Genomic DNA, 16,376 nt, shown 5'->3' on the forward strand with positions numbered 1-16,376 from the left:
TTTCGCACATTCCCCAAACCTTTAGCTATTTAATAAAAAAAAAATCACGTAAATAAGTTAAAAATTAAAGTCGTAATTTGGGTTAAAAGATAGGACTAAAAAATTGCTCGAATTAAGGAGCGGAAATCTTGCATCTTTGTTCCATATCACTCTAGGAGCCTCGTCGCTTAAAAAGTAATGTCTGTGTTAACACTGCCGTAGTTTTATCGACAGAAACAAAGAACGAACACTGTTTTTTATATATTTTTCTACACGTAGGCCAAGCATCGCGATCGAAAAACGTAAAGTCTTTACCGATCCCCTTAAATCAACAATTGGGAGCATCCCCTGAGTGTGTCTGAGTATAATGCCTTTAAACCTTCCTTCTACCCCCCCAAAAAAAAAATAAAACTTATAAAATACATTTAAAATTAATTATGCACTTTAGAATGCGAGAAACTAAAAATAAAAAAAATTACAAAACTAACAGTGGTTACAACGGTACTCTCGTATTACTGATAGTTGTTATTGATTGTTGTTGGCATGGTGGATTCACTTAAAATTTATTGTGCCCTGGAAGTGTTGCTATGGCACAAAACAAATGTCAATCAGTTGTTATCAAACGGTGAATCCAGAAAAATCGTATTTTTTGAAAATGAACATTGAAGAGGCAGCCCAAGAGGCCATCGCTAGCCTTCTTCCAGAAAAATCTCGCGAGGCTTACAAAAAACAGTTTCTTGTTTACCAAAAATGGTGCGTTGAACAGAATGCAGAGAATTTTACGGATTAAAAGGTGCTCCTGGCTTACTTCCTGCAGAAGTCTAAGAAGCTCAAGGCATCTTCTCTATGGAGCCAATATTCCATGATCAAAGCCACGATAATATCTGAAGCAAACGTCGACATCAGCAAATACAGTAAACTCCAGGCATTTCTAAAGAGACAGAATGACCATTATAAGCCGAAGAAGTTCAAGACATTGGATTTCGACCATATAAGAGATTTTCTTCAAAATGCTCCAGATGAACAATATGTAGCCCAAAAGGTAAGATTATTTTCTTTACTTTGAATATTTTCCTGATAGTACTACTAAAAATAACACCATTGATTATTTTTGTCTACAAAACTACAAAATGTACTGACAGGAGACAATTTTGTTGCAGGTGGTGCTGATTATGGGAGTCGCTGGAGCATGTCGAGGAAAGGAGCTCTGCCAGCTAGACTGCAACGATGTCTCGGATCATAAAAGCTTTTTTCTGGTAAATCTACGGGGTACAAAATCAGGAAAGGATCGCTTGTTTGTGATAAAAACGTCTGGCGAAAACTCTACGAATGTAGTAGAATTAGTGAGAAAGTATATTGGTCTAAGGCCACGTACAAAGCATACACGATTTTTTGTGTCTTACAAAAATGGGAAATGAATGACTCAGCCCATAGGAAAAAATACATTTGGACGGCTACCAAGGAGAATTGCTGGCTACTTGAGACTACCAAACGCAAACCTATATACTGGGCATTCTTTTCGCAGATCATCAGCTTCTTTACTTGTGTTGAAAAGACTGGCTGGAAAGGAAGCAGTTCTGTTGCTGAAGGTTATGTTGAAAATTCATTGTAACAAAAGAAGAATGTTGCCGATCAAATATTCACCAATGTCTTCTCCGATGTTGATATGGCATCAGCATCAACCATAGAAAGATCAATTTCAGAAAATGAGACAACGGCAACGGCGACTGCTACGTATGTGCAGAATATGTTTACTACTAAAAATGTTGCTTCCAATTGTCCACCCTTCGTTAGCCTTGCAAACTGCACCAAAGTCAATATAAAAGTGCACTTTTAATCCCTAAAGTGCATAAAATTAATTTTGATAGGGAGGTATAAATCAATAATCACCAAACAAAACATGCATATTTTTTTGACTAGATTACGTTATTATTATTATTATTATTATTACAAATCAGCCACTATATTACTAGGGTTTCTCGTTTAGGGATTTGCATTTTTGCTAATGGAGAAAAGTACCTGCTTAAGCCTCTTGGCATCAACTATTGCTTATATTTTTTAGCTTAAAACTTCTTTAAACTCAATTCCTTCCAGCTAGCGAGGACGGACTGTTCAGACATGGACGCCAGCTCATAAAGCAACTTCCAACCCCTTTGAGCCGTGGACAACAGATATTTATTGTCAGGATCGTGTGAACTGGCAAAAGCCCCCAAAACTAGTGACTGACACAAACGCGTCATTACGCATAACTACAAAATAAACCTCTGGTATCAACGTCGTCAATATAAAATTAAATTTCCTACTTTAAGCAAGTTGAATTCCTCGTCTGTCACAATGCGGAAGCAAGAATAACCACCCAGTACATATCCGCCACTTTCAATGTTATTTGTGAGCAAAATCACGTAAGTCATTGCCAAAGCCAGTTCGTAAAGGTAACAGCAGTAATGAGTATCGCCGAAGTCGATTAAGGCTTTGAGTGATACTTGGTTGTCGTTGGTGGCCACTATTAGATTGTGTTCGTTTATATCTCCATGGATTATACCTGAAAAATAGTGAGTTGAGTATTAAATTTGTTTGAGCCAAATAAAAAAAAGTAAATAATTTTTTGGGTAATTCTGCAAAAAAAGGTGATACTAGATAGATAGAAAGGAGTAATAGTATGGTGGAGATTTTGGATTGATCACAACGTTACTATCCTAGATTAACTAGAGAAGCCATTGAGATATTTAAGCACGAGACCATCATCAACAGAATGGAAGATATCATCTTGTTGAATCCGGAGTGGTTGTCTTCAGTTTCAGACCTTTCCCCCGGGTGGCGAGAATTTAATTCTTAAAATCTGGGTAGAATCTTTCCGCAGTTATCTCGGTGCTAACTGGGCCCTGGCTGCACTCCAGGCACTTTCCCCCACTTTGCCTACGCAAAAGGGGGAAAACTATCACCCCACTCACACCAGACCCTAACTTTCCAAAACTTTAGGATGTAAAAACAAACGGACGAAAGCCGGCTGTTTGGACATAGTTTGCCAAGACCACCAGAGATGGACGAGCTGACGAAGAAAGAAGAAATGGAGGACAAGAAGAACCCCTCCGTTAGCGGGGGCATTCTTCTCACAGGACATAGGACGCCGATGCAACTCTGGGAACTTCCCGAAAGGGAAAATTCCTGGACTTCCCCACACTACCATAGTGATAAAAGGGAAAAGTCTCCCGCTGTTTTAACCTGTTCAGTGTCCAACTTGTGAATGTCCACCACGGTTTTTGTTGTGTGACGTCCCTTTCGTGTCTACTTGGTCTCCTTTAGATAAACATGCAGTTTTGACATCATTCAACTTCCTTGGGTTTTGATTAAGTTTTTCCCCCTTCAAGAATAAAAAACCAAGCAACCGACTTCTTCTTCTCTTTGGCATCAACACTGGGTTTTGATTAAGTTTTTTTCCCCTTTGAGAATAAAAAAACCAAGCAACCTGTCATCTCAGAACCAGAACTGGGTTTTTTGATCAAGGTTTTTTTCCCCTGCGTAGAATAAAAAAACCACCTTAAGTACATCTGGGTTCAGCTGTCCCCCCTTGTAGAATGACAGCCAGCAGACTAGTGATCTAGTTAAGGTAGGCTTCCATGTCCTTAGTTTTGTAAGTAATTAACTAACATATACTGTACAACTTTCAGCCTCTGTCTGAATACACCCGAAACATGTTAGGCAGATAACAACTTATTAATATACAGGGTGGTCCAGTTTGAAATGTCAATAATTCACCAATCCATAGCCAATTAAAAAATAAGTTGACATTCATTTTGTCATTTTCCTGAAAAGTGCTTCCTAAGGAAAATACAATCTTCTCTTCTTAAATTTCTGTTTAAAAAATCGGTTTTTGTGATAACTGTCAGACCGTTGGAGCAATATTGATCAAATTTGGAACAAGCACTTTATTACACGTTATTACGGTCAAAGACCCAAAACTAACCCAACCCAACTTAAAAATTGGAAACGGAAAATTCACTTAAGAAGTTTAAAAAATATTATTGTAGCCAGTTTTCATAATTTCCAGACAAACTAAAAGACTTTAGTTTTGAAAATTGAATTAGAAAAGATAAACATTTCAGAAGCTTAAAAATTGTGTTTGTAACCAGTTTTCATGCAAATCGGAGACTTTAATACTAAAAATTGACTTGTAGACATAAAAACTACTTTTTCAAGAATTTGTTACTACAAATTCATACATTTAAACCTTAAAAATTGACTTGAACCCCAAAATGTAACTGAACTAATGAAAAGTGACATCAGAAGCTTAAAATTTGCATTTGAAGTAAGTTTTCATAATTTGAAGACAAATTTCAATATTTTAGTCTTGAAAATAGTCTTAGATGCAGGACATTAACATTAGATTCATGAAAATTGTCTTGAAAACGAACTTTCCGTGCTTTTTACTTTGCTTTTCATTTTCTTCGAATTCTGGACTATTTTTAGTGCTTCAAAACAGCTTTCAGCTTGGAAAATCGAGTTTCAAGACTATCTTCACCAAGTTATTGACATAGCAAACTTAAAAAACAATTTTTACATTCTTCATAGACTTAAAATGGCATTCCAAGCTTTGTCACTATTATATCGACTTCTAGACACCTCAGTGCTAAAAATTCGGGTATTTCTTAATAAACTCGACTGTTTTTAGTGTTTTAAGGCTGTTTTCAGTGCCTCAAATCGAGTTTCAAGACTATCTTTACAAAGTTTTTGACTTATCAGGCCTAAAAGCCAGTTTGTCCACTGACCATAATCTTGAAAATGTTATTTCAAGCTTCTTCACTATTAAATTGACTTCTACACTCATAGGTGCAATAAATTGTAGCACCTCTAAGAAATTCAGACTGTTTTTAGTGCTTTTTAAGACTGAAAAATCGAGTTTAAGACTATTTCCAAAAGTCAAGTTTCTTCAGTAATAAAAGTAAAAAATGTTGGTACCAAATGCTACAATAATAGTCTTGAGAACTAATTTTTAGAAATAAAATGTCCGAAAATTTAATTTACTTCTAGACTTGTTGTCCAGTCCAGAAAATTGAGTTGTACACTAATTAAAGTCTTGAAAATATACTTTTGGACTCTCTTTTGTCCTAGTAAGGTCCGTTCTAGCATTAAAAGTCAACTTTTATACTATTTTTAGTAGTAAAAAATGAAAGCGAATCATAAGACCATTTCTAGTAGTAAAAAAGTTTTTACACTATTCAGTACAAAATTGGACTTTCACAAGTCTTGGATGTTCAGTTTTAAACTATAAAACGATTTTTTAAATTGAAATTTGGAGGACTGTATCTTCCTTAGGAAACGTTTTTCAGAAAAATGACATAATGCAAGTCAACTTATTTTTTGATTAGCTATCAAATGGTGAATTATTGACACTTAAAACTGGACCACCCTGTATATTTGTGGAGATCGACTCTGAGTTTTGCGTTCACTTTCGTATTTCAATCTATTGGATTGTAAGAAGCTGACAATCAATCAAGAACGGCCGGATTAATCCATAGTCTAATGATCTTATATTAGTAATTAAAAAAAAATAAATAAAAATAACCTAAAATAAAATCGAACTTTACACAATGTATTGCCATCTTGTGGATTATCGAACATCGATATAGTTTTGTTTGTGTTGGTTCATAAGTTCATGTAAACAGGAAGTTGTTTACTATAGTATCAATAGTGACCTTTTGAACAGTCACTGAAACCTAATCCTTTACAGAATTTTTCTTAACTCCCACTTCAACTTTCAAATTTCAGTCAAAAGTCAAAATAAAAGATTATTACACCCAATAGGAACGCTTAAAGTTAGCTAGGTCATACTGCTCTGAAATGATAAATTTAATGATAATCAGGAAACGAAAAAGTTTCGTAAAAACGTCCGTATGTTTGATTTTTGGTTTAAATTTAAAAATAGTTATTTATGCAATAAGTGCAAAAGGCGCATGCAAGTGAAAATCATTCTCTCTCTTCTTTGCATGCAAGTGAAAATCATTCAAAAAAGTATACTTTTTTGCACGATTTTATAAAAAAATATATTTTTGCACTCCAGTTTAAAAAAAAAACTCATTTTTAAATTTGTGTTAATATTTATTTTTTTTATGAAACACCTTGCATATTCCAATGTTCAAAAGTTCTATTGTTTGCTAGAAGACTTTGTAATGGAATAGCAAACCCTTTTTTGTGAAAATATAAAAATCAAATTTTCCACCTTTTGAAAAATTAATTTCCAATTTTTTTGAAAAATTAACTTTCACACTCAAATTTATTGGAATGCTGCTATATTATTTACACACATGTTAAACTGTTCAAAACTTACCCTTTGCTAAATTATCCTGAACGGTAAGCACCCGATTCGAAAATTCCTCGATAACGTCTCTAACAAAAGTCTTTTGGGCATCCCCAACTGCAATTAAGTAATTAAGTATATCAGGGGCTTCGCCCAAACACCATTTCTTTTGCTTCCGGTAAGCGGGATGATCAAAGTTCTACTAGAAAATTTTGAAAATGACCACCGTTTTGAGTTTAGCAAATTCTATGAACATACCTGAAGGACATTGTCGATTCTGGCAGTCAAAATTCCAACTTCGTAAAAGACTTTTGTTTCGCAATTAGGTAGTTTGTGCAGGATTTCTCCGGGAATAAATTCGAAAAGTCTCACTAAATGAGTACTGGACCCTAGCGTTATCGTACCGGAGGTTTCCTTTGATTTGGTCGCCACCGGTTGTGGACATCGAATATTGTTTTTGTCTTAATTTGTCCAGATTAAATCAAATTTTAAATTGGTGATCAACTTACTCAAAAACTGCAACAATTCACTCTGGGCCTCGTATTCCTCTCGATCTTTTGAGTCCAAAGCATTGATAATCTTCAACACATAACCGTCAGTTAGAATCTGCTTTATACTTTCATTGTCATTCACATTCTCTTCAACCAGGACGTGAAAATTTAAATCGTCATAACCGTTCAGTTCAGTAATGTTTATCACTATCAAACCGTAAATATCTTTAACTATTTTTTTGGCTTGTTTAAGGTCGATTTTTGGCCTGAACGATAAATCATCGCTCGTTGACATCTTTGAAAACATCCACTTTGCCTATAGTGAACCGATGTGGAAATTTAATTCGACCGTTTTAAAAGGTTAAATTGAACGTTAACGAAGTTCTATTGAACTTATTACCCATCCGACTGACTAGTATAAATCAGATAATGTTTCAGCCTATCTTACAAAGATTTAGAATGAAGTAGATTGCGACGTTTTTAAATCGAGTTTACAGTGTTTATTAATGATAGTAGGATATCAGGAGAATGTCCTCAATTAACAATTATGTGGTTTGTTTACTTGTATTCTCCTTATTCTGTGCAAAGACATTTACAGAGTGGTCTAGTTTTAACTGTCAGTCCAACAAAAAATAAGCTGACATGCATTTTCCTGAAAAACGCTTCCTGAGGAGGATATAGTCCTCCAAAATTCAATTTAAAAAATCGTTTTTTTTTTGCTATAACTGTTGGAGCAATTTTGATCAAATTTGGAACAAGTACTTTTGAAATGAATACCTGTTATGTGAAGTGAATTTTCTTCCAGTCTTCACTTTATACAGATATTATTCAAAAAATAACAGTTTTTTAATTTCCTTGTTCAATTTGGAGAAAGATGTATCTTTTGTAAAATTTTGATTTGAAAAGTGGAAGCTTGGTCCACAAGTAATTTTATAGTTGCACCAAAAGCTTTTCACACGAGAAAATACCACTTTTTGTAATTGAATACCCTGTACAAATTTGTGTTTATCCCTGTACAAAATGTTTTTCAACTTATGTATCGAAGCGCTCAAACGATTTGAAAACAGTCTAGAAGCTTTCGTATGCTTCTAGAGCAGTTTAGCAGCTTCCAAAAGTTTCTGGAACCGTCTACAAGGCTTCAAATGCCTTAAAAACAGTTCAGAACGTGCTCTTTGAACTGTAAACACTTTTCAAATGCTCAAGAGAACACAAATCTGGTGTCTGTTTTGCTATAACTGCCGCCATTTTGTCACTGACTTTGAAATTAGAACATTTTTTACAGTTTTCAAGACATGGCACCCTTAAAAATTTTTATTTTTTTTCAGAACAGTCTAAAATCTTCCGTATGCTTCTAAACCAGTTTAAAAGCTTCAATTCTAGAACTTGAATTCAAAAAAAGTAAAAAAATTTGCATGCAATAATGCTTTTTTACAGATTTTTACGCTTTTTTTGATAAAAATGAATTCGCTTTTGGAGCGATTTTTTTCACGATTTTAGTACTTTTTAATCCGGACTCTAATCATAACATATATCTATCTACAACAGTTACCGAGATATTGAATTTCAAAAAGTACCTAAAAAACCTCTCTAGTACCCCCCCATTCTTTAAATTTTTTTGAAAAGTGAAAAATTTTAAAGTGCTTTTTTTCTGTTTATTTTACCTAATTTAAGGTTCTTTTGTATAAATATGCCCTTTGCTGTGCATTGGAACCCTTATAGAGTTAAATAAAAATTTGCCAAAATAGCACTTTTGACAAATATTGCATTTTTTCACTTTTTGAAAAATCGTAGCTCTTTTATTTAAATTCGCAGGAAATTCGTTCCTACGCCATTCGAAAAAGCAATACTACAAAATGGGTTAAAAATGGCATCTGTAGCTCCTCATGTTACCGAGATATTGAATTTCAAAAAGTGGTAAAAAAAGACCCTAATACCCCCCCATTATTTAAATTTTTGTGAAAAATGAAAAGTTTTAAAGTGCTTTTTTTGTACTTATTTCACTTAATTTAAGGTCCTTTGGTATAAATATGTTTTTGGATGTGCATTAGAACCCTCCTGGAGCAAAATAAAAAATTGCCAAAATTGCACTTTTAGCGAAAACGGCATTTTTTCAGTTTTGGAATAATTGTAACTTTTTTATTTAAACTCTTATAGTTTTCACTAAAACGCCATTAGAAAGAGGATAAAAAATACTACAAAATGAGCCAAAACTGGCATCTCTAGCTCTTCATGTTACCGAGATATTGAATTTCAAAAAGTGGTAAAAAAAGACCCCTAATACCGCCCTCATTCTTTCAATTTTTGTGAAAAAGGAAAAATTTTAAAGTGCTTTTTTTGTACTTATTTCACTTAATTTAAGGTCCTTTGGTATAAATATGGTTTTTGCTGTGCATTAGAACCCTCCTGGAGCAAAATAAAAAATTGTCAAAATTGCACTTTTAGCAAAAACGGCATTTTTTCAGTTTTGGAATAATTCTAACTTTTTTATTTAAACTCTTATAGTTTTCACTAAAACGCCATTAGAAAGAGGATAAAAAATACTACAAAATGAGCCAAAACTGGCATCTCTAGCTCTTCATGTTACCGAGATATTGAATTTCAAAAAGTGGTAAAAAAAGACCCCTAATACCGCCCTCATTCTTTCAATTTTTGTGAAAAAGGAAAAATTTTAAAGTGCTTTTTTTGTACTTATTTCACTTAATTTAAGGTCCTTTGGTATAAATATGGTTTTTGCTGTGCATTAGAACCCTCATGGAGCAAAATAAAAAATTGTCAAAATTGCACTTTTAGCAAAAACGGCATTTTTTCAGTTTTGGAATAATTCTAACTTTTTTATTTAAACTCTTATAGTTTTCACTAAAACGCTATTAGAAAGAGGATAAAAAATACTACAAAATGAGCCAAAACTTGCCTCTCTAGCCCTTCATGTTACCGAGATATTGAATTTCAAAAAGTGGTAAGAAAAGACCCCTAATATTTTTTCAATTTTTGTGAAAAATGAAAATTTTTAAAGTGCTTTTTTTGTACTTATTTCACTTAATTTAAGGTCCTTTGGTATAAATATGCTCTTTGCTGTGCATTAGAACCCTCCTGGAGCAAAATAAAAAAGTGCCAAAATTGCACTTTTAGCAAAAACGGCATTTTTTCAGTTTTGGAATAATTCTAACTTTTTTATTTAAACTCTTATAGTTTTCACTAAAACGCCATTACAAAGAGGATAAAAAATACTATAAAATAAGCCAAAACTGGCCTCTCTAGCTCTTCATGTTACCGAGATATTGAATTTCAAAAAGTGGTAAAAAAAGACCCACCATATTCTTGCAATTTTTGTGAAAACTTAAACATTTTAAAGTGCTTTTTTTGTACTTATTTCACCTAATTTAAGGTCCTTTGGTATAAATATGTTTTTTTGCTGTGCATTAGAACCCTCTTGAAGCAAAATAAAAAATTGCCAAAATTGCGCTTTTAGCAAAAACGGCATTTTTTCAGTTTTGGAAGAATTCTAACTTTTTTATTTAAATTCTTATAGTTTTCACTAAAACGCCATTAGAAAGAGGATAAAAAATACTACAAAATGAGCCAAAACTGGCCTCTCTAACTCTTCATGTTCCGGAGATATTGAATTTCAAAAAGTGGTAAAACAAGACCCCTAATATTTTTTCAATTTTTGTGAAAAGTGAATAATTTTAAAGTGCTTTTTTCGTGCTTATTTTACCTAATTTAAGGTTCTTTTGTATAAATATGCCCTTTGCTGTGCATTGGAACCCTTATAGAGCAAAATAAAAATTTGACAAAATTACACTTTTGACGAAAATAGAATATTTTGATTTTTTGAAAAATCGTAGCTATTTTATTTAAATTAGCAGGAAATTCGCTCCTACGCCATTCGAAAAAGCATAAAAAATACTACAAAATAGGTTAAAAATGGCCTCTCTAGCTCCGCATGTTACCCAGATATTGAATTTCAAAAAGTACCTAAAAAACCTCTCTAGTACAGCCCCATTCTTTAAATTTTTTTCAAAAGTGAAAAATTTTAAAGTGTTTTTTTGTGCTTATTTTACTTAATTTAAGGTCCTTTGGTATAAATATCTTTTTTGCTTTGCATTAGAACCCTTATAGAGCAAAATAAAAATTTGCCAAAATAGCACTTTTGACAAATATTGCATTTTTTGACTTTTTGAAAAATCGTAGCTCTTTTATTTAAATTCGCAGGAAATTCGTTCCTACGCCATTCGAAAAAGCATAAAAAATACTACAAAATAGGTTAAAAAGAGTCTTGTCGCTGCCTTGTTAGGGAAAGGACGTGCTAGTCGCCGAGCGAATCAAAACTTTTTTTTTACCGATATCGGCTTAGCAATAGAAAGGAATTCTAACTATTTGAACACGGCACTGTTGGGATATACAGGGTTCGTGCAAAAATAGCGTGTACCCTGGGAGTTGCTACAGGGGAGTACAGATTTCTATAAATTCAGGTTTCCAAAAGAGACAGTATTTTAGTAATGTTTTGGATGTCCAAAATTTGCCTAAAGTTCTGACATTTGTATAATCCAATGGATGTCCAAAAGGTTGGCTTTCTCTCAGATATGGACATACATTGGATGAGCACATTGTCTGAATCAAAGCATCCAATGAACATCCATTGGTTATAGCTGTGTTGTTTGGGGCATTACGTATTAAGAATCTAAATTGGTCAGATTGGACTACGAGATCCAATCCAGTTACGAGGTTGTTACTAGATGTTAGGAATGATTAACTTACAAAGATTGTGGGGATTCAATGATTGATTGATTTAGGACTTCAATTAGGGAATAGAGCACTCACATACATTTTCTATTATATTTATTAGACCGTGTACCATTTTGACGTGTAGAGAGAGCGTTTGATTGAGCAAGCGATGAGTTGACCTTCTGTTAGTATAAAAATTGCAAAAAAAATCGGTATTCTAACGTATAAGTATAAAGGGCCTCTTTTCTACTCTTATAGAACACCCTGCATTTCAAACCCATGCACGGATAGCACAAAGAATTAATTGCAGCAATTTCACATTCACTGAAGGGATTTCGAATGAAACACTACTTCTAAACTTAAAACTGTCTTTTTAATATCATTTTTTTTCCAGAAAACATGGAATTTAAAAACCGTCTCCATTTTCATATCACAAAATTACATACCTAGTCAACATTTAGCGAAAGAAAAAAAAATAACGGTTTAACAGGTATTTTTTAGACTTTCATTTTAATTACATAGTATCGTGTCAAATATGGATTCTGTTAATCCTGGTTGATTTTAGATTTATAGAGCCGTATGTTTGCTTTTAAAACCTAAAAACTGTCAAATTTTGTTCGGAACCAGAATTATTTATAATATAAGTGTAATTAATTTAGACTAGCCTTAAATATCTAACCGTTATTGACCTATTAGTTCTTATATTTTATTTTAAATTTTAAAATAATTATACGTTTTTTTATACAGTTTTCTTTTTGAAGGATCAATAATATAGTAAAGCTTATTATTTCTTTTACAATTAAAGCTGATTTGTAACGTACTTACAAGTAACAGACATTTGACAGTAGTCACAGAAGGTCTGACAGTGTTACGAACAGTATAATATATAATTATTAATAATACTGACTTTATTTTGTATTTTTTTTTGTTTTATAATATAATTACTATTATAATTAACTTTGTGTTTATAACTTATAAAATTTATTACCCACTTAACCATTTTTTACGTAGCGTACTCATAACATAATTTCAGGCAAGGTAAAAGTTTTCTAATCAACTCTCAATCACATATATAACAGTACAATTATTATTGTTCTGATCATTACTATAGGCGATAATGTACAGGGTGGCCAACTAAGAATGCAAGGTACTGTATCTTGGAAACCAAAATGATACACGTTTGAAACAAAAATTTGATTAATTAATGTGGCTACAAGGAATACATCTTAAATTTCGTGATTCCAGCGTTGCCGCATTTACATGAAATCAGTGGCAACAATGAATTTTTGTTCGACAACCCTATAGTAACTGATAGTTTTTCTTGATACTGTTACTTAATCTAGTTAGTTTTTGTTCTAATCAATTGATTTTTGTTCTGATCAATTGAAGACAACTACATGTTGTCGTTTTTGAGATATTGACAGTTAGCAAGGTAGCTAGAAGCAATATGGTTAGAAGGCTATAGCAGGCGAACTGTTGAAGATAGAGCAAAACGGTTTACATGTTCCTATCTTACTTTTAAGAGATCTGTCTTACGATGGTATTTTCAAAATTTTAAAAAAAAATCAAATGTTCAGTATTTTTTGTTTTTTTTTTTTTTTTTTTAATTTAAAAAAATACCATAACATGACAGATCTCAAAAAAGTAAGATAGGAACATGTAAACCGTTTTGCTCTATCTTCAACCGTTCGCCTGCTACAGTCTTCCAAATAGTGAAAAAGCCAATATAGTCAATATCTCAAAAACGATATCATTTAAAGAAAAAATTGATTAGAGCAAAAACTCCCTAGAATAGTCAACAGAATGAAGAAATAGCATCAATTAACAAGGTTGTCGAACAAAACTCCCTTGTTGCCACTGATTTCTAGTAAATGCAGCAACGCTGGATCACGAAAATATTTTAGATGTATTCCTTATGACCATATTACTTAATAAAATTTTGGTTTAAAACATGTATCATTTTTGGTTTCTGAGACACAGTACCTCGTATTTTTAGTTGGCCACCCTGTACAGGGTTGCTCCGTATATTTAGATAGCTTGTGGCGACTTTGTTTTTGCAGATAGGACCAAACTGTTAATACAAAAGTTATAAAGGGGTTCTACTAAATTACCAGAAAATGTTAATGAATAAAATAAGAGACCGTGACAAAAGTGAAAAAAATAGAAAGTGAATAAATTTTTAATGAAACACCCTGTATATTTACTAATTAGTAGATAGATCTTTTTCTAATGATTCCAAACTAATATAATAAGTTGACATTTGGTTTAGCCATTTTCGAATTATTGAGATTTAAAAATTTTGATTTTAATTGTGTTTTAAAATCACAGTTGCCATGGATTAGGATGATTTCAAGGTTAAGAACGACATTTGCCAGGTCACATGACTGTTGTTGACAGGTTTCAATTTAACTTTACGGTGTTGCCAGTTGCAAATTTAAATCGTCACAATCTCGTGATATGCTTTTACAATTTTAACTTTTCCAACTTTTTAAATGTAATTTAGTAAGTTTAGACTTGAATTTACAGGTTTGTCAGCTGCGAATTTAAATTGTCACGATTATGTGACGTGCTTTTACAATTTCAGCTTTCCCAGATGTTTAAATGTAATTTACAGACTTTTCAAGAAAAAAGATGACATTTACCTGGTCCCGTGACTGCTGTTGACAAGTTTAGACTTAAATTTACAGGTTTGCCAGCTGCGAATTTAAATTGTCACGATCACGTGACGTGCTTTTACAATTTCAGCTTTCCCAGCTGGTCAAATGTAATTTGCAGACTTTTTTAAGGTGAAAGATGACATTTTTCTGGTCACGTGATGGTTCTTGACAAGTTTAAACTTAACTTTACAGTTTTGGAAGCTGCCAATTTAAATTGTCACGATCACGTGACGTGCTTTTACAATTTCATCTTTCCCAGATGTTTAAATGTAATTTACAGACTTTTCAAGGAAAAAGATGACATTTTCCTGGTCACGTGACTGTTCTTGACAAGTTTAGACTTAAATTTACAGGTTTGTCAGCTGCGAATTTAAATTGTCACGATCACGTGACGTGCTTTTACAATTTAAATTTCCCCAGCTGTTTAAATGTAATTTGCAGACTTTTTAAGGTGAAAGATGACATTTTCCTGGTCACGTGACTGTTCTTGACAAGTTTAAACTTAACATTACAGTTTTGCCAGCTGCGAATTTAAATTGTCACGATCACGTGACGTGCTTTTACAATTTCAGCTTTCCCAGCTGTTCAAATGTAATTTGCAGACTTTTTAAGGTGAAAGATAACATTTTCCTGGTCACGTGACTGTTCTTGACCAGTTTAAACTTAACTTTACAGTTTTGACAGCTGCGAATTTAAATTGTCACGATCACGTGACGTGCTTTTACAATTTCAGCTTTCCCAGCTGTTCAAATGTAATTTGCAGACTTTTTAAGGTGAAAGATAATATTTTCCTGGTCACGTGACTGTTCTTGACAAGTTTAAACTTAACTTTACAGTTTTGACAGCTGCGAATTTAAATTGTCACGATCACGTGACGTGCTTTTACAATTTCAGCTTTCCCAGCTGTTCAAATGTAATTTGCAGACTTTTTAAGGTGAAAGATAACATTTTCCTGGTCACGTGACTGTTCTTGACAAGTTTAGACTTTAATTTACAGGTTTGTCAGCTGCGAATTTAAATTGTCACGATCACGTGACGTGCTTTTACAATTTCAGCTTTCCCAGCTGTTCAAATGTAATTTGCAGACTTTTCAAGGTGAAAGATGACATTTTCCTGGTCACGTGACGGTTCTTGACAAGTTTAAATTTAACTTTACAGTTTTGACAGCTGCGAATTTAAATTGTCACGATCACGTGACGTGCTTTTACAATTTAAATTTTCCCAGCTGTTCAAATGTAATTTGCAGACTTTTTAAGGTGAAAGATGATATTTTCCTGGTCACGTGACGGTTCTTGACAGGTTTAAATTTAACTTTACAGTTTTGGAAGCTGCAAATTTAAATTGTCACAATCACGTGACGTGCTTTTACAATTTAAATTTTCCCAGCAGTTTAAATGTAATTTACAGACTTTTCAGCAAGGGTAACGTCGATATTTTCCTGGTCACGTAACTGTTATTGACAAGCTTAAACTTAACCTTACATGCACAGTGTTGCCAGCTGCAAATTTAAATTGCTACGATCACGTGACGATACACGACGCTTGTTGACAGGTGTCAATTTAACTTTACAGTGTAGCCAGCTGCAATAAAAAACCAAAGCACAATAAAATCACAATCTTTAAATGCCAATAATTCGAATACGGCTAAACGAAATGTCAATTTATTAATTATTTTTGGAATAAGAAGAAAAAGATCTATCAACTAATCAGAAAATATACACGATGTACCATTAAACATTTATTAATCTTTTGGATTATCAGATTTGTCCTATCTGCAAAAATAAAGTAGCCACAAGCTGTATAAATATACGCACCAACCTTGTACATGAAGTACGCATTTTTTACATACTTTCGCTAGGTAAATAATTACATAATAATAGTAAAAGCCTTTTCCTAGTTTGCTTCTGGTCCGTAAATAACGTTTCTCATCGACAGCCTTCAAGAACAAGCAATTTAATTATTATTCTATAAACTCTAATAGGTTTATGTCGCCGAAAGCTTAGAATAATAGGGGGTTGCTACTGGCCATGGCAATTATCAGTTTCTGGCCAATGACGAGGCTACTGCTAAAATTGTATTGACAAATATTAGTTTTTTTGGTTAGATCGTGGTTAATTTTTTGATTTTGGTTCAAATCAGAAACGACAGTCTGACAACAAATGCATTTAAAAAAAACTTGCTCATTAAACTGCGATCCTACAACTGACTTAAGTGTTTAAGTTTATACAAA

The 16,376-nt window shown here is 33.0% G+C and overlaps 2 protein-coding genes across 6 annotated transcripts in view; both read right to left on the reverse strand.

Annotated features, from left to right (window-relative positions):
- Positions 1-1,892: 1,892 nt before the first annotated feature.
- On the reverse strand, positions 1,893-7,210 carry LOC145724889 (hydroxylysine kinase). Its single transcript, XM_081973366.1, has 5 exons — positions 6,784-7,210; positions 6,533-6,735; positions 6,305-6,473; positions 2,283-2,521; positions 1,893-2,228 (listed from the first exon to the last, which is right to left on the reverse strand). Exons 1-5 carry the CDS (start codon positions 7,070-7,072, stop codon positions 2,043-2,045), a joined length of 1,086 nt encoding a protein of 361 aa, XP_081829492.1. The 5' UTR covers positions 7,073-7,210; the 3' UTR covers positions 1,893-2,042.
- A 4,631-nt stretch (positions 7,211-11,841) lies between these two features.
- nolo (ADAMTS-like no long nerve cord) overlaps positions 11,842-16,376 on the reverse strand; it is a 219,832-nt gene continuing 215,297 nt past the window's right edge. For 3 of the 5 annotated variants that reach the window (XR_014177110.1, XM_081973358.1, XM_081973356.1), the window contains one exon: positions 11,842-16,212. Coding sequence is in view for 3 of the 5 variants with exons in the window: in XM_081973358.1 (XP_081829484.1) it covers positions 16,207-16,212 (6 nt within the window). In the remaining 2 variants the exon portion in view is untranslated. The remainder of the gene's footprint in view (positions 16,213-16,376) is intronic. The other 2 variants (XR_014177111.1, XM_081973357.1) reach the window with 1 other exon arrangement.

The sequence above is a fragment of the Ips typographus genome, linkage group LG2 (assembly GCF_016097725.1).
Source record: "Ips typographus isolate SLU linkage group LG2, UJ_Ityp_2.0, whole genome shotgun sequence".
Lineage (NCBI taxonomy): Eukaryota > Metazoa > Arthropoda > Insecta > Coleoptera > Curculionidae > Ips > Ips typographus.

What these genes read in the sequence shown, in the direction of transcription:
- LOC145724889 (XM_081973366.1), bottom strand. Translation starts at nt 7,072, where the DNA reads ATGTTTTCAAAGATGTCAACGAGCGATGATTTATCGTTCAGGCCAAAA. An exon ending in GAATCGACAATGTCCTTCAG is followed by an intron (nt 6,474 to 6,532) that starts GTATGTTCATAG and finishes ATTTTCTAGTAG; the next exon opens with AACTTTGATCATCCCGCTTA. An exon ending in TCAGGATAATTTAGCAAAGG is followed by an intron (nt 2,522 to 6,304) that starts GTAAGTTTTGAA and finishes ACTATTTTTCAG; the next exon opens with GTATAATCCATGGAGATATA.